Genomic DNA, 25,538 nt, shown 5'->3' with positions numbered 1-25,538 from the left:
AAGCTTTCATTCAAACCATATTAAGGGTTGAATGAACACAAGATGGAATCAAGATTGCCAGGAGAAATATCAATAATCTCAGATATGCAGATGATACCACCTTTATGGCAGAAAGCAAACAAGAACTAAAGAGCTTCTTGATGAAAGGGAAAGAGGAGAGTGAAGAAGTTAGCTTAAAGCTCAACATTCAGAAAACTAACATCATGGCATCTGGTCCCATCACTTCATGGCACACAGATGGGGAAACAGTGGAAATAGTGACAGACTTTATTTCAGGGGACTCCAAAATCACTGCAGATGGTGACTGCAGCCATGAAATTAAAAGACGCTTGCTCCTTGGAAGGAAAGTTATGACTAACCTAGACAGCATATTAAAAAGCAGAGACAATACTTTGCCAACAAAGGTCCCTCTAGTCAAGGTTATGGTTTTCCCAGTAGTCGTGTATGGATGTGAGATTTGGACTATAAAGAAAGCTGAGCGCCAAAGAAATGATGCTTTTGAACTGTGGTGTTGGAGAAGACTCTTGAGAGTCCTTTGGACTGCAAGGAGATCCAACCAGTCCATCCTAAAGGAGATCAGTCCTGAATATTCATTGGAAGGACTGATGCTGAAGCTGAAACTCCAATACTTTGGCCAACTGATGTGAAGAACTGACTCATTTGAAAAGACCCTGATAACTTGGAAAGATTGAAGGCAGAAAGAGAGAGGGACGACAAAGGATGAGATGGTTGGATGGCATCACCGACTCGATGGACGTGAGTTTGAGTGAACTCTGGGAGTTGGTGATGGACAGGGAGGCCTGGTGTGCTGTGGTCCATGGCATCGGGAAGAGTTGGACATGTCTGAGCGACTGAACTGAACTAAGAGTTGGTAGTGGTTCTCAGGAGATGGAGGGGTCTGAAGGGGAGGAGAAAAGGACATTTCCCAGAAGAAGTAGATGTTATTCCAGGCAGAAAAAAGAAGAGCTTTTTCTACCTGTAGTCTTTTGGGGGGAAATATCTGCTTTATTCTAATTCAGTAAACTAGGTGGCATTATTACATAGGATTTGGTTTTGAAAGGAAAACCAAGATCGAAAACTTTAATACTTCATTGCTTCCTTCACTACTAGATCTGTTGTAGCGCCTTTTATGTATTTGGTCTCCTGTAATCTCTGTAGTCATTTGAGGTATGCATTCCCATTTTAGAGAATGAGGAAGAGGTTCAGAGTTGAAATGACTTATCACTGGACACATGACTAATGAGATGCAGGGCCAGAATTCAGATAACCAGCGTTTCTGGGATGTAATCGCGGGTACTTTGCACTGTGTGATATGTATATTTTGGTTAACAGCTTCATTCAGAAGGTGCATAGGGTGAATTATGAAAACAGTACTGTGTATTATTAAGTGCTTTGATAAAAATGAGTCATGCACAGTATTGAATAGTATTTATGAATGGAACCTTAGACATCGTATAGTACAGTGGTGTCAAACTTTTTGACTTTCAGCCCTAGAATCCTTTCTTCAAATGGAATGTTATAGTCGAGTATATAAAATGGATAAAAGCATCAGATCATCCTTCTCTGGAGAGGAGAGATCCAGGAGTGGACCGCCTCCTCTTTGAGATCCTGAGTTCATTAAAGGCTGCTTTGAATACCCTTCCGTTATGGAAACTGAGAGCCAGACAGGGTAGTGACCTTATTTCAATTTCAGATAATTATATGTTAAAAGAATTGAAGTCACATTCTTGTGTTCAGTTGTGAGGTGGGTGACAATTTGTTGTTAACAACTAAACCATGACACTTGCAAATATTAGAGTTGCCCTGAATACTTTTATTCTCCGGTTTGGTGGTGCTTTATAGCCTCTCACATCCATGTCACAGCTCTTACTAAACATCTCTTCCATTTGGTGCTATTTGTTGAGTTGGACAACTGTATACTGTCTGGACTAGCCTAATCTTTTGTCCACAGAGCTTTTTATATCACATTCTTTATATATTGATTCCTCTTATACAATACATCAAGTTCTCTATACATATTTAAATATGGGAATTTCAGAATTTAGATAAATGCAATTTATCTGGGTAATGTTTAGACCTTGCTGATATTAGTGACTTTGATGTCTGTTCCAATTTTGGTCTCTCTCATCTTTTCAATTAGAAATGTGAACGGGTGGTAAATTGGGTAAAAGGAAGTTAATCTTCAGTTTGCATAAATGAAAGTTTACTTTTCACATGTCCTGACTTTTGTTTTTTCCTTTTAGGAGAGTCAAGCCCCACCCGGCGAGAAGCTGTGAAGAGAAGAACCGCAGAATATCTCATGCGAGCAGAGAGTCTCTCTAGCTTTTGGGCGAAACCTCAGCTTGATGAAGTGTCTCAGGTATGTCTTCTGTTTCACTGTGCATTTCCTTTTAGCCATTTTTGCTGTTTTTTTTTTCCTCTTGATTTTATTTCTAACTGGGATGTTTGAGAATTTTGGTCCTTGGAATTTTATCAGTGATTTTCTTTCCTTCTTTCTTTCTTTTTTTTTAGCAGAAATTTTATTGGAAGAATTTTGATTCAACCACTTATTATTTTTTAAAAATACATTTGAGGTTAAAATATATATGTGAATGTCTTCGGTTAGAAAAAAGCAAAATATGAGCTTGTTGTGTTGTTCTTAGGGAAATCATAATTGCTCACTCTAGTATATTCAAACCAAATTAAAACATAGTCTTTGACATTTCAACCTAGCCATGTATTCAGACATTTATTTAGAATTGTTTTGACAACGTCCTCTTCACCAAAGAAATCAAACCCAGATCAAACTTGGCCATGTGTTTAGAAACAATTAAAGACAGATAGGTAAAATGTTGTAGGGGTGTTTAAAATATACAAGAAAGATTTGGCAATTTTTCATTCACAGTATTTCTGACACAGAAGACCCATTCTGTTTATTGATCAGACTCACAAACGTTCGGGCAAAATATTGCTTGGGCAGATATATCACTGATTTGCTGCTCTTAGAGGAAGCAATGAGACTACTTGGCAGGCTCTTGACAGGATACCTCTAGTTCAAAATGGCAACTTTATTGAGCCTAATTGATGTATGATACATGATAATTAAAATTCAAAATAAAACTTTTTTTTTCCACCAGCAAAAGAGAAGTTTTACGTTGGCAGCAACAATGAAAGAGATGGAAAATAAGTAAAACCCAAAGAAATAAAGAGAAGCTCTATGAAAATTTATTATTTAGAGGGGAAAAAGAGAAGATGAAAACTATTCTAGGAATATTAGATCACTTAATGAATACATGTAGTGCTGCTTTTATAGAAGCACCTTCAAGATATACCTTTGAAAGAGTTTTGAATCCCAGGTATATACCTGGGATAAATGAAATAGAATGTTATACACAGGCCCTTAAAGTACTAGATAATAGGAACATGGTAATTTCCTATATTAAAAATTTGGCTATACGAGATATAAAAATTTAAGTGACCCACATTCCACAGTCCCAATTCTACCAATTTCCTGTCCAACCCAGCATGCAAAATGGAAAACGTCTCTATATTCCCACTATTCCTATATTAAAATAAAGGAGCAGCTTACAAGGTTACTTGAGAAAGAAAAGGCCAAAGTGGTTATAAAGTCACTTATTTGTGCAAAAATGCCATAGAAAAGATGAGCTGTCTTCTGTAATAAACGGTAAATTACTGGTTTTACCTTACTTGTATATCCACCGCTGTCTACAGTATTTACTTACTAGTTAACTAGACATTTACTGAGCCTGGAAGTGTAAATCTTGTTGAGTTCAGTGACGGTAGGAGACACGAGACATTCTTTTTTCCACCATGATCAAAATTTCACATATCGAATTCGCAAAGCCTGGGGAAATTCAGAAGAGTTCAGGGTAAAATATTAAGTGTAAGCATCCTGCTGCTGCTGCTGCTGCTGCTGCTGCTACTAAGTTGCTTCAGTCGTGTCCGACTCTGTGTGACCCCATAGACAGCAGCCCACCAGGCTCCCCTGTCCCTGGGACTCTGCAGGCAAGAACACTGGAGTGGGTTGCCATTTCCTTCTCCAATGCATAAAAGTGAAAAATGAAAGTGAAGTCGCTCAGTCGTGTCCGACTCTTAGCGACCCCATGGACTGCAGCCCACCAGGCTCCTCTGTCCATGGGATTTTCCAGGCAAGAGTACTGGAGTGGGGTGCCATTGCCTTCTCTGAAGTGTAAACATAAATAACACTAATTAGGAAATCTATTTCTTCCTTTTGAAGAGGTGTCTGTAAAATGTTCAGTTCAGTTCAGTCACTCAGTTGTGTCCAACTCTTTGCAACCCCATGGACTGCAGTACGACAGGCCTCCCTGTCCATCACCAACTCCTGGAGTTCACCCAAACTCATGTCCATTGAGTCAGTGATGCTGTCCAACCATCTCATCCTCTGTCGTCCCCTTCTCCTCCTGCCTTCAATCTTTCCCAGCATCAGGGTCTTTTCAAATTAGTCAGCTCTTCACATCGGGTGGCCAAAGTATTGGAGTTTCAGCTTCAATATCGGTCCTTCCAGTGAACACTCAGGATTGATCTCCTTCAGAATGGACTGGTTGGATCTCCTTGCAGTCCAAGGGACCCTCAGGAGTCTTCTCCAACACCACAGTTCGAAAGCATAAATTCTTTGGGGCTCAGCTTTCTTTATAGTCCAAATCTCACATCCATACATGACTGGAAGAACCATAGCCTTGACTAGAGGGACCTTTGTTGGCAAAGTATTGTCTCTGCTTTTTAATATGCTGTCTAGGTTAGTCATAACTTTCCTTCCAAGGAGCAAGCGTCTTTTAATTTCATGGCTACAGTCACCATCTGCAGTGATTTTGGAGCCCCCCAAAATAAAGTCTGTCACTGTTTCCACTGTTTCCCCATCTATTTGCCATGAAGTTATAGGACCGGATGCCATGATGTTAGTTTTCTGAATGTTGAGCTTTAAGCTAACTTCTTCACTCTCCTCTTTCCTTTTCATCAAGAGGCTCTTTAGTTCTTCACTTTCTGCCATAAGGGTGGTATCATCTGCATATCTGAGGTTATTGATACTTCTCCCGGCAATATATAAAATGGAATGTAAATCACATCATATACGTCTCTCTCATGCAGTGCAAAATTATTTGTACTTCTTAGACGACAACTTCCTGCCTTCTAAGTTAACGTCTCTTTGCCAGGAGTTCAGTTTCTCTTCACTCACACTGGTACCGACAATATTGAATCAGTCCCTTTTAAGCAGCTTACTCTGTGAGTGTCAAGAAAACTTTTTTGTTAAACAAAAAGTTCTTAAAAGGGCTTAAAGGACCTCTGATTGCTCATTTTGGCCTGCACAGTGTTAGAAGGTAATTAGCATAGGCTTGGGATCCAAAGAAGGAAATGAGTCTAAACAAGTATATATAACAACTGTTCCTCTTTATCAGTTTTGTCATTTTAATTGTTCATGATTTTATTTTGCTGTTGTTGTTTACTCACTAAGTCATGTCTGAATCTTTTGTGACCCCATGGAGCCTGCTAGTCTCCTCTGTCCACAGGATATCCCAGATAAGAATACTGGAGTGGGTTACCATTACCTTTTCCATTAATGATTTTCTTAAAAGTTATTGATGGGTGAAAAGCATTAAAGCAAACCACCAAAGATGAAATAAAATGACACTCACCTTCTCCTTCTTTTTCTTAGCCCTTAGCTCTCTGTTCTGTGCTGTGCTTAGTTGCTCAGTCGTGTCTGACTCGCTGCGACCCCATGGGCTGTAGCCCGCTAGGCTCCTCTGTCTTTGGGGATTCTCCAGGCAGGAATTCCATCCCTAATATCCCTAATATCGCCATGTGTAGAATGACAGTAATTTTATACTTTATTTTATTTGAAATTTAAAATTATGATTCTTTTGGCATTCACATACGGTTTTATTGATTCATGCTAAAACTAATAATTTAAGCATAAGCCCTACAAGTGGCAGCTAGAGATCACCTGGAATTATAAAGGCATAATTCTAACAGGGATATTTAGTTTATCTGGGGCTACCCCTAGTCTTATTAAGAAAGCAGGTGAATACTTAAAATGTTAGAAACATTGTGGTTTATCGTGATTGTTTTTATGTTACATCTATCTAGATGTGGCATATTTCTGGAAGAAATTGTCTTTTTTAATTAAACTAAGGTTTTATTTTTATGATGCAATTTAAGAGTTACATCTTCTAGAGTGAAAATGTTTCTTAATTAATCTAAGGCAGACTTGTCTACGTCTCAGATCTGTCCCTTGAAGCTATGGAAGATTGGACAAGATACTTAACTCCACCTCTTCGCTTCAGTTTCTACATGTGAATAATGAGGATAATAGTAATTCCCTGTTGTTAGGATTAAATAGGTTAAAAAAAATTGCTCACGTATGTGGATGCATGCACACACTCCCATGTAAACAATCAAGCGCCTGCCTTGTAAAAAGACTGGCTGATAAGCGAAGCTTTTCAGTTCAGTTCAGTTCAGTCGCTCAGTCGTGTCTGACTCTTTGCGACCCCATGAACCCCAGCACGCCAGGCCTCCCTGTCCATCACCAACTTGCGGAGTTCACTCAGACTCACGTCCATCGAGTCCGTGATGCCATCCAGCTGTCTCATCCTCTGTCGTCCCCTTCTCCTCCTGCCCCCAATCCCTCCCAGCATCAAAGTCTTTTCCAGTGAGTCAACTCTTCACGTGAGGTGGCTTTTAAGACTAGCTTAATAAGCATTAACCTGTTTTCCATCTCCCCTCATATATTTACTTTATATACCTTTTTGCACATTTATAAATGCTTTTTATACTTTTTGAAAATTGTAAAAGGTTTCAGTTTCTAGTTTAGAAACAGACTGTAATCTTGGTTCATCAGACCGCTAGAAATTTTTCTGCTGCTTTTCTGAGTCCTTTTCATTTTCTCTGTGGCCTTTAAAACATACAGTTACCAGAACTATACTTCTAGTGTAAGAATTTCTGTTGTTAAGCAGTTGACCATTCTTTTTAGGACAAACTGTATACACTTTTGTTACTTCTAACATAATAAATGTGTTTAAGTAAGTTACCTGCTGAGTCATTTTCAGATTGTTAATGGTTATAACTCTGTTCTGTTTGCTAACCTTTTCCTGCTTTCTGTCATTGTTATTTCAATTATATTTTTTCTTTTACTATTATTATTTCTTTACTATTGAATTATTCTATCTAATTTTAAAACTGAAAATTATTTTTAATGAAGTATAAGTGACTTAATGATATTGTATTAGTTTTAGGTGTATAGCATACTGATTCAGTATATTTATATATTGCAAAACATGCATCATAGTAAGTCTAGTTATCATCTATTGCCATATAAGGTTATTACAGTACTATTAACAGTGTTCCTTGTGCTGACTTATTTACTTTAAACTGAAAGTTCTTACCTCTTAATCTCCTTTACCTATTTCACTCAACTCACCATCCACAGTGATTTTAGAGCCCAAGAAAATAAAATCTGTCACTGTGTTTCCATTTTATTCTCCAGCTATTTGCCATGAAGTAATGGGGCTAGATGCTGTGATCTTAGTTTTTTTAATGTTGAGTTTCAAGCCAGCTTTTTCACTCTCCTCTTTGACCTTCATCAAGAGGCTGATTAATTCCTCTTCATTTTCTGTCGTTAGAGTGGTATTATCTGCATATCTGAGGTTGTTGGTATTTCTCCCAGCAATCTTGATTCCAGCTTGTGAGTCATCCAGCCTGGCATTTCTACTCATCCTTACTCATTCAGGCTCCCTATTTTATACATTCTCTGTTACAGTTCCCCATAATCACTTTTATAAGGCAATAACTTATTAAGCAAATAAATATATAAAGCCTGCCATGTAACTTTTGACTTTGAGAAAGGAACCATGATGTGTATCAGTCAGAATTTTCTTTCAGGCATAGCTTTAAATGAAAATAAAAGAGATTTAGTATAGGGAAGCTGATTGTATTGGATTGTATAAATTCACTAGCATCTAAGACTCAGTGTGTATACAGTATCAAACTAGGTGTGCATTGGAGTTATTTCAACACAATCTCTGCTCTTGCATACCCTAAAGCAGGGGTTCCCAACCTCTGGGATCTAATGCATGGTGATCTGAGATGGAGTTGATGTAATAATAAAAGAAATAAAGTGCACAATAAATGTAATGTGCTTGAATCGTCCCCAAACCATCCCCCTTCCAACCGGTCGATGGAAAAATTGTCTTCCATGAAGCCTGTCCCTGGAGCCAGAAAGGTTTGGGACCACTGCCCTAAAGCATAATTGGGGAGCCAGTATGTGTGCATAATAGAGGTGATGAACGTTAGAATTGTAAGAGCCGTGTAGAATAATAAAACCTGTATCAGCAGGGGTTAAAAAGGGGTACCTAGGGAGTTAGATTTGATATGTTAGGATTTTTTTCCCCAGTTCTTAGGCAGTTAAGAGCAAGGTGTTTTTCTTTTGGAGTAAGCATTTACTTTTCATTTTCACTTTGGTATTTTACTGTATTAATGTGTGTGTGTATGTGTGTGTGTGTGTGCCTCCGCACGCATACATGTGGCTCAATCTTTTCTGAAACTCTTTGTCACCTCATGGACCTCCAGGTTCCTCCATTCGTTGAATTTTCCAGGCAACAATACTGAAATGGGTTGCAAATTCCTCCCCCAGGGGAATCTTCCGAACCCACGGATTGAACCCACATCTCCTATGTCTCCTGTGTTGGCAGGCAGGTTCTATCACTGTGCCGCCTGGGAAGCCCTTACTCTATTAAACCTGGCCTTTATTTAGGTTAGAGTCATGCTTGATTATTTCTTGTCTGAACTTTAATGTAAATGTCTTGGAGGTTCTTGATTAGCTTGATGAATTTATTTCTCTTCTTTAACCGTATTTGGACCATACTGTCAACCAATACAACAAGTGAATTGATTTAAATGATTTTTGGCAAGTCTTTAATTCTCTGCAGAGCAGATCTTTTTCTTGAATACACAAACAAACATTTGTTTCTAGCCTGGTTATTAAGAAAATAAAAGAATCTTCCTTTTCAGTTTTGAATTTTTTGTTGATCAGTGTTTTTCCTTTGGGGCAGTCTAGGTCATGAGTTACTTTACCCGAGTTTTCTGTGATGGTTCAAACTTTAGCTTTATTGAATTTATTTGAGACTCTCATGCAGTAAATAAAAAGTTCCAAATTTTTCCAGTTGTTGTTGATAATATCTTTTTCAAAAAAAGGATAGAAAGGAGCAAAAACGCTATCCTACTGTTTCTTTTCTTCATTACTAAAAAGCTCCGAGGAAATTTAAAGACCAAATCTCAAAAAAAAAAAAATCATCTTTGTGTAAACTAAAGATATGGTGGCTCAGATGATAAAGAATTCACCTGCAGTGTAGGAGACCTGGGTTCGATCCCTGGGTCAGGAAGATCCCCTGGAGAAGGAAATGGCAAACCACTCTAGTATTCTTGTCCTGAGAATTCCATGGATAGAGGAACCTGGTGGGCTACAGTCCATGGAGTTGCAAAGAGTTGGACATGACTGAACGACTAAAACTTTCACTTAAAGTTGCAGTTTTAACTAAAGGAGATGGATTTCTTTTTCCTCTTTTTGAACTGTAGATGACTTTGAATGATTTAAGAGTTAGTAGTTTTAGAGGAGATTTCCCTGTTAAAGACATGGAATAGCTCATTTGCTATTTTTAGCTCTAGGAATTTAAAACTCAAGATCAATGAAATTTAGAAAAAGTAAATGGTCTAAATTTAGGACGTAAAAGACTGTGAAGTTTCTAAAGTATGAATGCAGTTTTTACTGGCAGTTATAAGGTATGAATGGAAACACAGTGGGCCTTCTGTACACATGGGCTCCACATTTGTGGATTAAACCAACTGCAAACTGAAAATAGTTGGGGAGACAAAATGCTGCTGCTGCTGCTGCTAAGTCGCTTCAGTCATGTCTGACTCTGCGAGCCCATGGACTGCAGCCCACCAGGCTCCTCCGTCCATGGGATTTTCCAGGCAAGAGTATTGGAGTGGGGTGCCATTGCCTTCTACGATAAGTAGTTAGAGATGATTTAAAATATATGGGTGGATTACGTAGGTTATATAAGCACCACACCATTTTATATAAGGGACTTGAGCATTTGTGCATTTTAGTATTCATGGGGATCCTGGAATCAGTCTCCTGTGCATTGGTTCCAGGGACAGTTGTGCGTAGAATGTATGCATTTCCTGAGTATTTCATAGAGTCTGAGTATAGTTGCTATAGTATTGACAGTATTTCACTGTTGTACATTTTATTTACTAGTGTCACTGGTATGTCTCAATTCTTCTTCAGCAAATACTTTAGAACGAGTGTTGTGTCACCCTTAATGAGACATGGGCAAAGCAAAGGTGGCAGTCAGGTGCACTCCAGATCAGTAATAGGACTGCAGTTAGGAGTCATGCTTGAAGTGTGACCTAAGAGAGACTTGTTTAGGAGGTTGAGTACTGGGGGTTAGTAGGTTGCCAGGGAAAGCCTCAGCAAAGCCAGAAATCTATAGTTGAAGCCAAGTTCAGAAACTAGTGCAGTTAGCTATCATGGTTTCAGAGTATGGATTCTTGATATGTTCTTGGTAGAACTTTCCTTCTGCCTTTGACTACTTGTTGCCACCCAGATAATGCTGACTTAGCTCTCAGAACAAGTAGCTAACCCTATTCCACATACAGGTGGTGGACCAGCAGCTCAGCATCACCTGGTAGCTTCTTGGAAATGCAGATTCACGGGCTCTACCACAGACGGACTGAGTCTGAATCTCCATTTTCATCAAGTCCTCAGGTAATGCGCATGCATGTTAAAGTTTGAAAAGTACCTCACTAACAGATCGTTAAGAATTGAGATAGATCTCATTCAGAAAAGGGAATAATATCAAGTAAAAAACACTCTGGGCTGAATAAGTAACAACTTAAAAAAAAAGAACCCAAATGAAAACAAAGGCAAGCTTCACTTTAGCCATGTAGACAGTGTCAGACAGTGATAGTAAATAGGTCTTGCTGGTGTGCTGATAACTCTGGTCCACTGGTGGTGGCCGCCAAGTGCAAGACAGTGTGTGGACTAAGAGAGTCTGCCATAGGCTGGAGCAGTTGCGTGATACGTACGTGCCATCTTTGCTTCTGAAAGTTGGTGGATTATCACCTATTCTTGTGTTTCCCCCCTGCTTCCACACCTCCTGTATCTAGTTTTGAACTTTTTGTTTCTCTAGGCATCTTCTGATATTGTAGCCGATACAAAGAAGTAAAATTTTTATTTTCTTTCTTAAGGAAATGAGCCATATTGCCTAGAAATATTTCCATTTACCCTGCCCCAACAGTATCTGCTGAAGTTCCTTTAAACAGTGTTATGTAATTATATAAATAAGCTCTAATCCCCTCTTATCTATTACTTAGTTTTGTCATCTTAGCCAGATTGCTAAACCTTGCTGCTTTTCAGTTTTCTCATCTGAAAAAAAAAAAAAAATGTTGGACTTGATCTCTGCCTCTTCTGTTCTTAAAATTCTGTGGATTTATGTTTCCTTTTGCCATCTAAAAAAAGGAATAGATCTATAGGGATTCTACCCAATTTAAACACTGCATATCAGAAATACAGGATTTTTTATTGATGATTTTATTTCATGATCTTTCTTTGTTCGTTTCTCTGATCTTAGACTTTTATAGATGGTTAAAGTAGAAAGAGAACTTGAATGATCACTTTGCCTTTGGTCTTTCCCCATTACAATTTCACCATTCCTGTCTTTGCAAAAGTAACCTTACTAAATACTGTTTTGTTGAGTTGCTTCTTGTACAAAAACTTGTTTTCTAGATTCTGGAGAACATAGTCCAGACTTTTCTTCTTGGCATTCAAGGCCTGTTAAAAGCAGTAAAACCAACCAACCTTAAATGTGTAATTTTATTTTCCTCTGTTCTACAATTGCAACATTTTCCCCCTACCAAGCCATTTTTCCCCCAATCCTACGTATAATATCCTTTCCTGATGTTATTTCTATATAACATTTAAAATCCCCTTTGATTTCACTTCTTTCTGAGACCATAGTTTATCATACATTGACTAATGACTTATCTCTGTCTTATATTTTTATTTTTTATTTTATTTTATTTTTTTTTACCTTATGATACATCTTGCTAACAGATAAACAGAGCAAATCCAGATGCTTATAGACACAGTTCAAGGCTATGGTGGCTTGACGCTGAGATGCTGAGGGAAGTTTCCAGGGAAGGAACTTGGTGGTGCCACTCACACCGCTCAGGGTTCATTCCTCTTCTATAAGGGCTTCCTGTTTTTGAAGACAATGGTCTGCTTTTCTGGTTGCCTGATGTCCTCTGCCAGCCTACAGAAGTTGTTTTGTGGAGTTTGCTCAGAGTTGAAATGTTCTTTTGAGGAATTTGTGAGGGAGAACGTGATCTTCCCGCCCTATTCCTCCGCCATCTTTTTCTGTCTCCTGTCTTATATTTTTAAAAAATGTTTTACTGTTATTTAAGTTTTCATGTGTTTAGCTTATCTCTTCAAGTCAATTGTAAATGTCTTGAAACTAGGGACTGTGTCTTTTGATGATTTTTATCCCTTTCAGTTATCATGCACATAGTGGGCATGGTAATTTATTGAAAGACACAGTAGAGAGCTTGTGGTTTTCTGTCTGCTGTTGAGATTGATAAAGTGAACTGATAACTTTCCTTGGAAACTGAAAGATCCTGTGACATCAGTGAATAAGAGGGATGAGTAGGAGATAGGGATGTTGGCCATGTTTGGCCATGTTATTCTTTTTCCTCTTATAATGTTTTCTAGCCATTCCTTTTACAAAAATCACAAGCAGTTCTTGAGGCTTCCTTGATAATAGAGTAGGGAGAGCCGAATTTTTAATCATCAGAATGTGTTGTGTAGCAGAAGGACTGCAAGCAACCAAGTAAGGAGTTAGGATCTAGTCCGGGATCTTTCACTGCTCTTTCTGACTGTAAACTGCCAACCATTCTGAACTTCCTTTTATTTATCTGTAAAATGGGATTATAATGATAACTTCTCGTAAGTACTACACTCAGACCAGGGTGAGGTATGAGGATGAAATAATATAACATAGATTAAGAGAGAAGAGTCTGTATTTCTGTTTTATTTCTATTAAAATGGGATTATAATGATAACTTCTCGTAAGTACTACACTCAGACCAGGGTGAGGTATGAGGATGAAATAATATAACATAGATTAAGAGAGAAGAGTCTGTATTTCTGTTTTATTTCTATTAAAATGCCCTGCTAAGTGTTTTTCTAGCCTTAAAAGTTCGCCTTGGATTTTAAGCTTTAGGGAGACAGAGATGTATCTGTGTTTTATGTCATCTAGCTCAGCACTTAATATAAGTGAGATATTAAAAATGTAATTTTTTGGAAACATATCCTAGAAGTGGAAATTACATAGATTTGAAAAGATTGTTATTACCCTGTTGAGTTTCCATTATCACCAACATTCTCAAGTTTCTTTAAAAAGTGAAGAGTTATCTTTTTGAAATATCACCTCTTTAGGAATATTGAAGTTAGTGTTTGCTTGCTAAACCTAAGAACAAACAAAAAAAATTTTGAAAGCTAATTGCACAAAGTGATAGTTTTCCTAGCTGTTAAAGACACTTTGATTTGTCTATGTGACCTCCCTCACTTGTCACTCTCCTCTATTCCTCCTTCCTTTCTTTTCTGCTCTTCCTCTTGGCTTCCAACCAGCATGCTAGGCACTGTGAATATACAGGTGAATAAGGCATACTTCCTGTTCTCAAGGAGCTTCTTGTCTAGTGATGTTGGGCTGCGCTAGGACTTGAAGTATCGAAAATGGTAACTCAGTAACTCCAGTAATCATAACATTTGGTTAACCAGGTTATTTATCAGTAGCCACTCAGTGGGGTGATAAATGTTTCCTCTGTATTCTAACAGATTGTTGAGAAGAGAAAGGTCTGTTTTGAGGATATAATAAGGCTTCGTGTGTCCTGTCATCGCATCACCATTTTAATATAAAGGTTAATAAAGGATTGCTTTCTGATTGTAGATGCCAAATGGAAAGGTCTTTGGAATTTATCTAGTCTAATGTTTTGTATGACTGGTAGTGAAAAACTAAGACCAATGGATGGGAAGTTAGGATTATTCTTTCATTGTAAGTGGTACTGAAATATCCCTTCTGTATTCATTGATCTTTTTTGCACATTTTATTACGGTGAACAGATGAAGTGTTCCACATCACAGGTGTTCAAATATTTAAAAGACATTTTCTTCTGTAAATCATCTCTTTTCTAGGCTTAACCAATCTCAGTTCTAATAATTATTGGTTATGGGATAGAGTTTCTTAATTCTTCACCATTATTAGCAATTCTGGTTGACCTTAAATTTGCCAATCCCTCTTAACATACATAGTATATATTTTAAAAGTAGCATTAAAGAACTGTAGTTTTATGATGAGAGAAAATGACTTATGTTCCCTCTCTCCCCAAGTTTATCTATTGTTTTTTAGTCTTTTTCTTCTAAATTACTCTTGAGCCTTCTGGGACAAATATAAGGCTGTGATTGATTGTCGGTTCAGTTATCCATTTGTTACAAAGTTTCATTATAGCTGTACAGTTCTGAATTGAATTGTTGCTTTGGAAACTGTATCAGCTCATTAATTTTTCTTTTTAAAATCTTGTTTCCAGTGTTATCATGATTTATTTACTTGCAACTTTTTTCTTGCTTTTTCTTTTTGATTTCCTTCATTTTTGATTTTATTATTTTTTTTTACTTTATATTACAGACAAACAGAAACTTCCTCCTTTCATCTTTCCATTCTCTGATTTATGATAAATTTAGTTCCTTTGGCCTGGCATTTGCTTCAGCAGGCAGTCTTCCTTCAAGTACCTCCCTGATTGATGTGTAATCTTTGATATCTTCCATTAGCCTCCAGGATCACTAAGTTCAAGGCCCCCTTGGAACCTAAGGAGCCCTGCCGAGGAGCTGAAGGCCTTCAGAGTCCTTGGGGTGATTGACAAGGTAATTCTTCAGTGTCTCTTCAAGAGTTCAGTAATAAATCGACTGCATGCTGACATTATGTCTTTGAAGCTTTGGATCTTAAGGATATGAAACAAAAGGAGAAAATGACTCAAATGCATCTGCACTTTAAAATAACAAAAGCAGAAAAGAAAAAGCTTTTATCTAAGCAATTCATGTAAGGTCATGCAAAATATGTTATGTTAAAGGAGAAGGTGCTTATTTGTTGGCATTCAGTCTAGTAAAGAGTTTGATTTTATAAACCTGTTTTAGCAGATAAAGATACACTGTGTGTTAGTTACAAACACTAGTGAGTCAGTAGTTGTTCAGCATTAACTGGTATAGTCAGTCTAATGGTCAAAGAAGAATGGTGCTCTCCTAATAAATACTGTTTCTTGAGTACCTACTACTTATCAGACCATGTATTAGGCAATTTATGTAATATAAACAACATAATACAATGTTTTATGTATGTTTACAGTATAAACAACATAATCCTTTTTCAACCCTGTTATTTGCATCTTGGTGGAAAAGTGATGTTTAGAACAGTTTAAGTAACTTGCCCCAAAAGTCACATAGAAATATTTATTATTCAAACCAGGATCATTGTAACACCAAGAACTGTGTTTTTCCCCTGAACACTAAATCCCCCTTTACACACTCACATTTTTATATTTGAAATCCAAGTATTGCGATAGCAGGTGTCTCTGCCATTCAGTTTCCCCAGATTTGGTGACATCTCAGGTATGCCAAACAACAGTGCTGGGGCGTCAGAAAGTTTTTGAGTAATTGTAAAATCATACCCCGTGAGCCAGTTTTAAATATTTTTGGTCAACCACCACTATTTTAATACCTTTCAAAGTGAAAGAAAACGCCTTAATATTAGATATAAATTAATTTAATCTTTTTGATGTCAGTCAATCCTTTATGAAGCACCTTAGTGTTTATTTATAACTTCACATTCATTCACTGCTTCTTGTGTTCTAAAGTATGTGTGTGACTCTAAGCTAAAATTGAATAATGTGGAATGTATCTCAGGTAATTTGAGGTATTTCAAAAGGAATATTAGGTTAGATATTACATGAAGCTGTTGTGGTCTTTTTAAATTCTTATCAGCATCAGTTTGTCTCAGAGAAATTTATTTGACTGAATTTTGAAGTTAAAGAATTCTAAGCAATAGAACTTTTGATCCTGAAATATTTCCTTAACCATATTTTTTTCTAGCCTTCCCAGATTAGAGAAAATTCTGTTTGAGAATTCAGAGAAGTAAAATAGCAGTTAAATAGTTCTTGGATTAATTAAAAGTTCTTGGATTTCTGTGCAGGCAAATGTACTTTTTTGAGGTACTGTGTCTGCTCCCTCTCTTAGATCTGTTTATTTTGACAAATATGACCTTTCATTGCTCGACTCTAATCATGAGTACGTCACCTTTAAGTCCTGGTAATAGCTATGAGTCTCACATATTTATCCAAATAAGGATGCCGACTGTGGAGGAATCCCTAAATTCTATGCTGAGAATGATAATTCACTATTATCTTTGTTCTGTTAACTGGGGGAGTATGTTGGTGTTTAGAAGGGGACGTTTTAACTTTTCTAAGTAGAAATAAAGAAATCTGTACTTTGGAATTAATAAACTTTGCAAATAATCTTTAAAAATTTGTAATAGTCTCTATTGTAAAAACATGAATAGATAGATTTTTTAAAACTTTGAATTTTTTTTAAAGATGAATTCTTCTCCATTGAAATGAAGGATACCTAATATTTGGGTTTTAGAAACTTAAAAGTTTGGAAGAGAAGTGTTGTGTCAATTCTAGAAAATACACTAGATACATTAATCATCACCTGCTGTTGTTTAGTTGTTAAGTTGTGTCCAACTCTTTTGCGACCCCATGAACTGTAGCCCACTAGGCTTCTCTGCATGGGATTTCCCATGCCAGAATGCTGGAGTGGGTTACTGTTTTCTTCTCCAGGGGCTCTTCCTGACCCAGAGCTCGAACCCGTGCCTTCTGCATTGGCAGGTGGATTTTTTACCACTGAGCCACCAGGGAAGCCCCAATCTCACCTGTACTGAACATAGATTCTCTAATTCTGTTTCCTTATGATACGTTCTTTAAGAGCTATTTAAAATGTTATTCTCTAATAGCTTAGGAAAATAAAATTTCCTTTGGAATAGAATTTGACAGACGTTTATAATGAAAACAAGTAAAGCAGATTTGTTCATTAATATCTAGACTGTAAGCTTCATGAAAATAAGATCATGTCGTTCTTGTTCACCTTTATAATCTCAACATCCAGAATCATGCCTGGCACATAATGGACACTTAGTCAATATTTGTTGAAGGGATGAAATTGAGACATAAGTGACTTTTAATGTATCATATATAGAGTGACACCTACTGGTATAACGTGAGACTGCTATCTAGTATCGTGGTTCAAGACACTTAGATGTCCTTATCCAGAGGGACAGTAATTACATAGTTGTGTCTTGGTCTAGAATTCAAAGAGGAATAAGTGACTTTCTGTTCCTTAACTGGGATTGGAAAATCTTTCCTTTTAATGCAGTGCAAGGAAAGCAGCACTTTACTTATTGAGGAGAAACAGTTCAAATGACGGTGGCTTTCTCACCAGAAATCATCAAGGCTGTGCGAACATGGCACAACACTGGAGTGCTGGAGAAGAGCTGTCAACCCCGTTTCTGTCTTGAAAAACAGCGGTCAAGAATGAAGGGGAAATCGGCCCTTTTGAAGGCTGAAGAAAAGGATGAAGCAACACTTAAGGGAATTTGTCACTTGATAATCTGCTGTGAGAGAACAGCTTAAGTAAGTTCTCTAAACAGAAAGGAAATAATAAAAGCAGGAATTCTGAAATATTAAGGAAGAAAGAACAAAAGAGTGAAATACGAGTGGATGTTTTCCTTTCCCTCTGGAGTATTCTAAGTTGTTTTATGGTTGAACAAAAACTATCCTGTCTGATGTTCTTTTTTAAAGAAAATCATTTCTTTATTTTAATTGGAGGATAATTACTTTACAGTATTGCGATGGCTTTTGCCATACATAGGCATGAGTAGGCCACAGGTACGCCTGTGTCCCCCATCCTCCCACTCCGCCCCGCCCCATCCCTCCAGGCTATTACAGAGCACCAGCCCTGGGAGCCCTGCTTCATGCGGGCCTCATGTAGTTCTAAAAGTGTAGAGAGAAAATATTTACGATAATTATAAATGAAGGAGTATAAAGGAATGTGAGGTTTCTGCACTTCATTTGAAATGGTAGAATGATGACACCAGTAGGCAGAGATGTTGTTTGTATCTGATGGCTAGAGTAAGCAGTAAAAAAGGTAGACGTAGAGAGAGAGAGACACTAAAAAGCGCTCTAGATAAACCAAATGGGATTCTGAAAAGCATTCAAGTAACTCACAGGAAGGCAAGAAAAAGAAAAGAGAAAAAACAAAGAATACAGACAGAAAATGTAAAAATTGGCTTCAGAGCAAAGAAGATTAACCGGAGACAGGAAAATTATATAATGATCAAAGGGTTAATCCACTAAGAATATGTAGCAGTCCTAGACATGTACTCACCAAATTTAAGTTTGGTCTATTAATTAGTACTATACTGATAATATGAAAAAACTGATAAAACTGAAAGGAGAAATAAACAATTTCACATTTGTGAGATATGGTGAAAGTGGTGCTTAGAAGGAAATTGACAGCATTGAATGCATATATTAAAATTGAAGAAAGATCTAAAATCAATTATCCAAGTTTCCATCCTAGGAAATGAGAAAAAGAAGAGCAAAATAAATAGGGAGTCGCCCAGTCATGTCCCAACTCTTTGCAACCCCATGAACTGTGGTCCACCAGGCATGGATTCAGGAATCCACTTGCAATGCAAGAAACCCAAGTTCGATCCCTGGGTTGGGAAGATCCCCTGGAGAAGGGAATGGCTACCTGCTCCATTGTTCTTGCTTGGAGAATTCCGTGGACAGAGCAGCTTGGCGGATTATAGTTCATGGGGTTGCAGAGTTGGAAATGACTGAGTGACTAACACTGGGTCTTCCCAGGTAGCACTAGTGGTAAAGAACCCTCTTGCCAGTGCAGGAGATGTAAGAGACATGAGTTCGATCCCTAGGTCAGGAAGATTCCCTGGAGGAAGGCATGGCAACCCACTCCAATACTCTTGCTTAGAGAATCCGACGGGCAGAAGAGCCTGGTGGACTACAGTCCATGGGATTTCAGACATGGCTGAAGCAACTTAGCGGGCATGCGCAAGCAGAAGAAAAGAAATAATAAAAATTAAGGCGGAAATCATAAGAATTGAAAAACAGGAACTCAAAAAAGAAAAACTCAAACCTGGTTCTGTTAAAAAGTCAGTAAGCTTTTTACTAGGTTTACTAATAAAAAGAAAAGATACAAATTTTTAAGATCAGAGATGTAAGAGAGAATCTCACTTTAGGCATAAACCTTAAAAGGGTAATAAGGGAATACCATGAACAGTGCTATGCACACAAAATTGATAACCTAGATGAAATGGACCAATTCCTTTAAAGACACAGTCTGCTGAAACTCACACAAGAAATATTCAATCTGAGTAGGTCTATATCTATTAAAAAAAATTGAACCAATAATTAATAAGCTTCTAGAGTCAAAAGCATCAGGCCTAGATGGATTCACTGGTGAATTCCACCAACATTTAGGGAAGAGATTGAACCAATTCTATAATTTCTTCCAGAAGATCGAAGCAGTGGTCATACTTCGTAACTCAATCACTGAGGCCAGTGTTAGCTTAAAAACAGAAGTAAAGATATTACTAGAAATGAAAGTTATAGACCAGTATCTTTCATAAACATAGATATAAAAAGCCTAAAAAAATTAAGAATTTTGAATCTAATAATGTATAGAAAGAGCTATGTACTATGACCAAGTGGTATTTATCCCAAGCGTGCAAGGCTGGTTTGACATTTCCAAGTCAATTAATGTTATCCAGCATATCTACAAGCTAAAGAAGAAAAATCACATCATCCTCTCAATTGACTATAAAAAAGCATATGGCATAATCCAATACCCATTCGTGATAAAAACTCTCAGCAAATTAGGAATCGAGGGAAAATGTCTCAACTTGATAAAGCACTTTTACAGAGCTCCTATAGTTTGCATCATCCTTAATGCTGAGAATCTTGAAGTTTCCCTCTAAGATAATGATCAAGGCAAGGATGTCCTTTCTCATCCCTCCTTTTCAGCATCCTACTGAAAGTTCTCACAATTGCAGTAAGGTAAGGAAAGGAAATAAAGATACAAAAATAGGAAAGGAAGAGAGAAAACTTCATTTGAAGGTGACATGATTGTCTATATGAAAAATGCACCCAAAAATACTATTATAGGAAGGCTGCATGATACATGGTTAATGTATAAAAGTCCATCACTTTCTTATATACCAGCAGTGAACAAGGGGAATTTAAAAACTCAATATCATGTATATCAGCACTTCCAAAAAAATGAAATACTTGGACATAAATCTAACAAAATATATACAACTTTATATGAGGAAAACTATAAAACTCTAATGAAAAAAATTAAAGAAGAGCTAAATAAATGGCGAGATATTCCATGTTCTATGTAGGATGATTCCTTACTGTCAAGATGTCAGTTCTTCCCTGCTTGATTTATGCATTTAGTACAATCTCAGTCAGAATCACAGCAAGTTATTTTGTGGATATTGAGAAAATGATTCTAAAGTTTTTATAAAGGAACAGATGTTCCAGAAAATCTAACATAATATTGAAGGAAAAGAACAAATTCAGAGAAGTAATTCTACCTGAATTTAAGACTTTCTGTAAAGCTATAGAAATCAAGACAGTGGTGTGGGATTGGTGAAAGAATAGACAGATAAATGGAACAGAACAGAGTTAGAAATAGATCTACATGAATATAGTCTCGTGGTCTTTGATAAAGGAGTAAAGGCAATACCATGGAGAAAAGATAGTTGCATCAGCAGATGGTACTGAAGCACCAAAGCCAGTGAAGAAAGGGGCCCAAGACACAGGCCTTAAGGGGGCCCGAGACACAGGCCTTAAAGGGGCCCGAGACGCAGGCCTTAAAGGGGTCCTAGACATAGACACATTGAAAAAAAATGAACTCAAAGTGGATTGTAGACCTAAAGAAAAACACAAAGGTATAAAAATCTTAGAATACAACATAGGAAAAAATCTAGATAACCTTGGGTATGACAGTGACTTTTTAGATATAACACCAAAGATGTGATCCATGAAAGAAATATTTGATAAGCTAGACATCATCAGAATTAAAAACTTCTCCTCTATGAAAGACACTGTAAAGATAATGAAGACAAGTTATAGACTGGGAAAAAATATTTGTCAAAGCATATATGATAAGGAATGTTATCCAGAATATACAAAGAACTTTTAAAACCTAACAATAAGAAAATGAACAACCCAATTAAAAATGGGCTGAAGACCTTAATAGGAACCTCACCAAAGGAAATATACAGATGTCAAGTAAGCATATGAAAAGACGCTGCACATCCTACATCATCAGGGAAATGTAAACTAAAACAGCAATGAAATACCTCTAGATACTTGTTGAATTGCCCAGTCATGTGGGACTCTTTGTGACCCTATGGAGTGTAGCCTGCCAGGTTGCTCTGTCCATGGGATTTCCAAGGCTAGAATACTGGAGTGGGCTGCCATTTTCCTCTCTAGGGGATCTTCCTGACCCGACCCAGGGATCGAACCCACGTCTCCCACAAGTCTCCTGAGTTACAGGCAGATTCTTCACTGCTGAGCCACCAGGGAGGCCATTAGAATGGCCAAAATCTGAAACACTGACAACGCCAAATGCTGGCGAGGATGTGAAACAATAGGGACTCTCATTCATTGCTGGCTGGGAGTATGAAACGGTGCAGTCACTTTGGAAGACATTTGACAGATTCTTACCAAACTAAACATACTTTTACTGTATAATCCAGCAATGGTGCTTATTAGTTATTTACTCAAATGAGCTGAAAAGTTAACATCCACACAAAAGTCTACATGTGTATATTTATAACAGCTTTATTCATAATTGCCAAAAGTTGGAAGCAACCAGATGCCCTTCATGGGATGAATAAACTGTGGTACATCTAGACAATGGAAAATGATTCAGCGCTTAAAAGAAATGAGCTATCAAACTGTGAAGACACAGAGGAACTTTAAACGCATATCACTGAGTGAAAGATGTGCATGCTGCCTGCGTCAGACTCTTTGCAACCCCGTGGGCTATAGCCCTCTAGGTTCTTCTCTCCGTGGGACGCCAGGCAAAGATGCTGGAGTGGGTTGCCGTTTCCTCCTCCAGAGGATCTTCCTAACCCAGGAACTGAACCTGCATCTCGTCTGTCTCCTGCATTGGCAGGCGGGCTCTTTACCACTAGTGCCACCTGGGAGGCCCAAACAAGTAAAAGATACAGACCTGAAAAGGGTACGTGTTGTATGGCTGTAAGTATATGACATTCTGGAAAGGGCACAAAGTCAGGGAGACAGGAGAATGATCAGTGATTACCAGGGATTAGGAGGAGGAAGGAAGGATGAACAGGTAGAGATGGAATTTTGGGGGGCAGTGAAACTATTCTGCTGGATATAATGGTGGATACATGTTGTACATTTGTCAAAAACCATTGAAATATCAAGAGTGGACTCTAAATTGTGATCTTTGGGTGATAATAACGTGTCACTGTAGGTTCATCAGTTTCAACAAATGTACCACTGCTGCAAGATGTTCATAATGGTGAAGGAGCTTGTAGGGCGTTTGGGGGCAGGAGGAATGTATGGAAACTTTGTACTTTCTGTTCAATTTTGTTGTGAACCTAAAACTGCTTCAAGAAGCTAAGGAATAGTTAACAGTAGAGTTGGATTGTGCTGATAACATGATAACCACAAGCTGATTTATGCATATTGTTGAAGGGCATGTAGTTTAGCCACAGTTTTTATACATGAAATCAAAATAGACTTTGATTATAGCTAGTAATATCATCTTTAAAGAATGGCATCTAATATACCTGTTTTTTAAAACAAGGGATAGCTACATGTTTGATAAACACACACACACATGCATTTTGGTTGTTTCATTATGTTCAATACTTAAATATTTTGTTCTTTCTCTTGGAAACATACGTCTTAACTGTAATTGAATATATAAAAATGAATTCTATACTTGCAAAACCCTTTATCTGTGATATTAATGTTAATAGATTAATAGAGTTTTTTTTTATTCTAAAGAACTAATTCTTTTTGTACTTAAAGTATGATTATCTAATATATTTTTAGGGATAGATTTGTATGGGCAGTTTTATAATATGATAACCTAAGTAATTTTGGGATCAAGGAGCTAGTTTCATTTTACCTCCTAATGGTTATTCAAGCTCAGGGTTAGAAAGGACTTTAAGGTCATCTGACCCAATGAATTACAGATCTTGTGGCCCATCTGTAGTGCACCACTGAATGGCTGCTCAGCTTTAGGCTCTTTTTATTTGTTAATTTAACAAGCTTCTTTTGAATGCCACCATATGACAGCCACTGCTGGGTGCTGTATAGGACTTGTCTCTTCCTTTTAGTCTAGCAGGAGAGATACAGGTCAGTATGTAAATTCTAAAACAACATGGGAAGGACTATAAAGAAGTGTGAGTAAAGACTGAGCTACTCAGTGTCTCAGTCGGTCATTCCATTTTACACAATTGAAACTCTTAGAAAGGCTTTTTTGTTTACTCTTGAGCCAAGTACTGCTGCTTTAGTCCTTAGTACTGCCCTTCTCCGATAACCATTTTTTAGTTATTTCAAGACAGTGTGTTGTCTTTCCAGTTGGTATTGTTTTTCTTTTTGTTTCTTCTAGTTTTATTTTGCTTAAATTTGACCAAAACTTCAATCTGTTGAAATATCTTCAGACTTTCCTTTTACACACTTTTTGTTCCTTAGGGTTAATAGATTGGTTCCTTCTCTCCCCGTCATGCTCCTCTTATTTTTTCCTATGTCCCTGTCTTTCTTATTTTTTACATTTATTACTAAACCATTTGATAAAACTTTAAAATGTCTCAGTACCATCCGGTGCCTCAGACAGTACTTTGGATCAGTGGTTTTCTCGTAGTCTTCTTTCTCAGATTCCTTCTTTGCTCTTCTCAAGTCTGGATTGGTTTGTTCTCTTGGTCTTCTGCATAGCTGCCCTCATCACACTTTCACTTGTTTTCCTGGGAATTCCTTCCATCAGTCTTCTATATTGAATTCCAGTTCCTGACCTTTCCCCCACCCCCACCTTCTTTCTGCTTGCTGGAGGCCTGTAGGCTCTTCTTTCTGACTCTACTGTTTCAGAATTTCACAGTGATTTGTTTTGGTGGGATTTTATTTTATTTTAATTTGTTGAGTTGGGCGTTTGGTGACCTTCAATTTGGGAAATGATACAGATATTTTATTAGGAAACCTAATAGTTTCAGTATCTATCTGTCTTATCTTTTAGGCTACTTGGTTTTCTTAGAAAAGAACTTTCCAGTCTTTTACTGAGGGATGTAGTATTAGACCAGCCAGGATTCTGGGAGCCCAGTGGTTGAAGGAGGACCACTGTCCTCATCCGTTTGGTGTGTAGGTCTTCATATAAGCCCTATTTTCACTGCCACTCTTCAATCCCTGCTTTAGCTGTCTGTAGTATCTGGTTCATTCTTGTCTGTCTTCTATCTTTTCTGTCTTCCATCTTTTCTCATCTCCTCTCTTGTTTTCTTTGTAGTCATTATTATATAGCTTTAAAATTTTCTTTCAGTTCAGTTCAGCCGCTCAGTCATGTCTGACTCTTTGCGACCCCATGGACTGCAGCACGCCAGGCTTCCCTGTCCATCACCAGTTTCTGTAGGGGATAGTGATCCGTATTTCAGAGAATGTTAAATTTAACACATTGTGTGGACCTCTCAGCTTCGTGGTGTCCATGATTTTGATCAACATGTCTTTGTTGACCTTTTTCAAGTTAACAATTTTTTTTTTCACCAAAATAGGACAAAGAATCCTGTAGATGACATATAGCTAGAATAATTATTTCAAGTTGACCCAATACCTTCTGGGCACTGCTAGTTACAACTAACCTTCAACTGTTTCAAATCAAAACTTAGGCATCCCAAGTTACTTGTAAGTTTAAAGGCATACACTATTCTCTTTATCCCCCTTTTAATACATACTATACTTGCCTCTAATCTGATTTTCCTCCAGTTCATTGTTGACACTGCTGTCAGAATAATTCATAAAGTGGATGCTTTAGAAAAGTGATCTCTCTAAAGCTAATAACTCTCTTGCTTATAAGCCTTTAATACCATCACATAGATTTTTAGGATAATGTTTGCACTTCTTATCTAAGCCTGCAAAGACCATTCCCAGACCACCTCAGCATGCTTCCTTGGGTACAGCCCTGTGGAACTTGTCAGGTACGCAGGGTACACAGTTTTACACAGGATGTACCCCTCTACCTGGAGTGACTTTTTTTTCCCTTCCTCACTTAATTTTGTCTCATTCTGAATTACTATCTTCTCTTGGAAGGC

At 37.5% G+C, this 25,538-nt stretch overlaps 1 protein-coding gene across 10 annotated transcripts in view; it reads left to right on the top strand.

The window, feature by feature from the left end:
* Positions 1 to 25,538, top strand: part of RPS6KC1 (ribosomal protein S6 kinase C1) — a 210,675-nt gene that overhangs the window by 113,166 nt on the left and 71,971 nt on the right. For 7 of the 10 annotated variants that reach the window (XM_069544174.1, XM_069544172.1, XM_069544176.1 and 4 more), the window contains 2 exons: positions 2,244 to 2,359; positions 14,897 to 14,989. In XM_069544174.1, coding sequence (XP_069400275.1) covers positions 2,244 to 2,359; positions 14,897 to 14,989 — 209 coding nt within the window. Of the gene's footprint in view, positions 1 to 2,243; positions 2,360 to 14,896; positions 14,990 to 17,614; positions 17,806 to 25,538 lie in introns of those variants that run through there. The other 3 variants (XM_069544173.1, XM_069544177.1, XM_069544182.1) reach the window with 2 other exon arrangements.

This window comes from Ovis canadensis, chromosome 12 (genome assembly GCF_042477335.2).
Source record: "Ovis canadensis isolate MfBH-ARS-UI-01 breed Bighorn chromosome 12, ARS-UI_OviCan_v2, whole genome shotgun sequence".
In the NCBI taxonomy this organism is placed as follows: Eukaryota; Metazoa; Chordata; class Mammalia; order Artiodactyla; family Bovidae; genus Ovis; species Ovis canadensis.
This window is presented reverse-complemented; position numbering and strand designations above follow the sequence as displayed.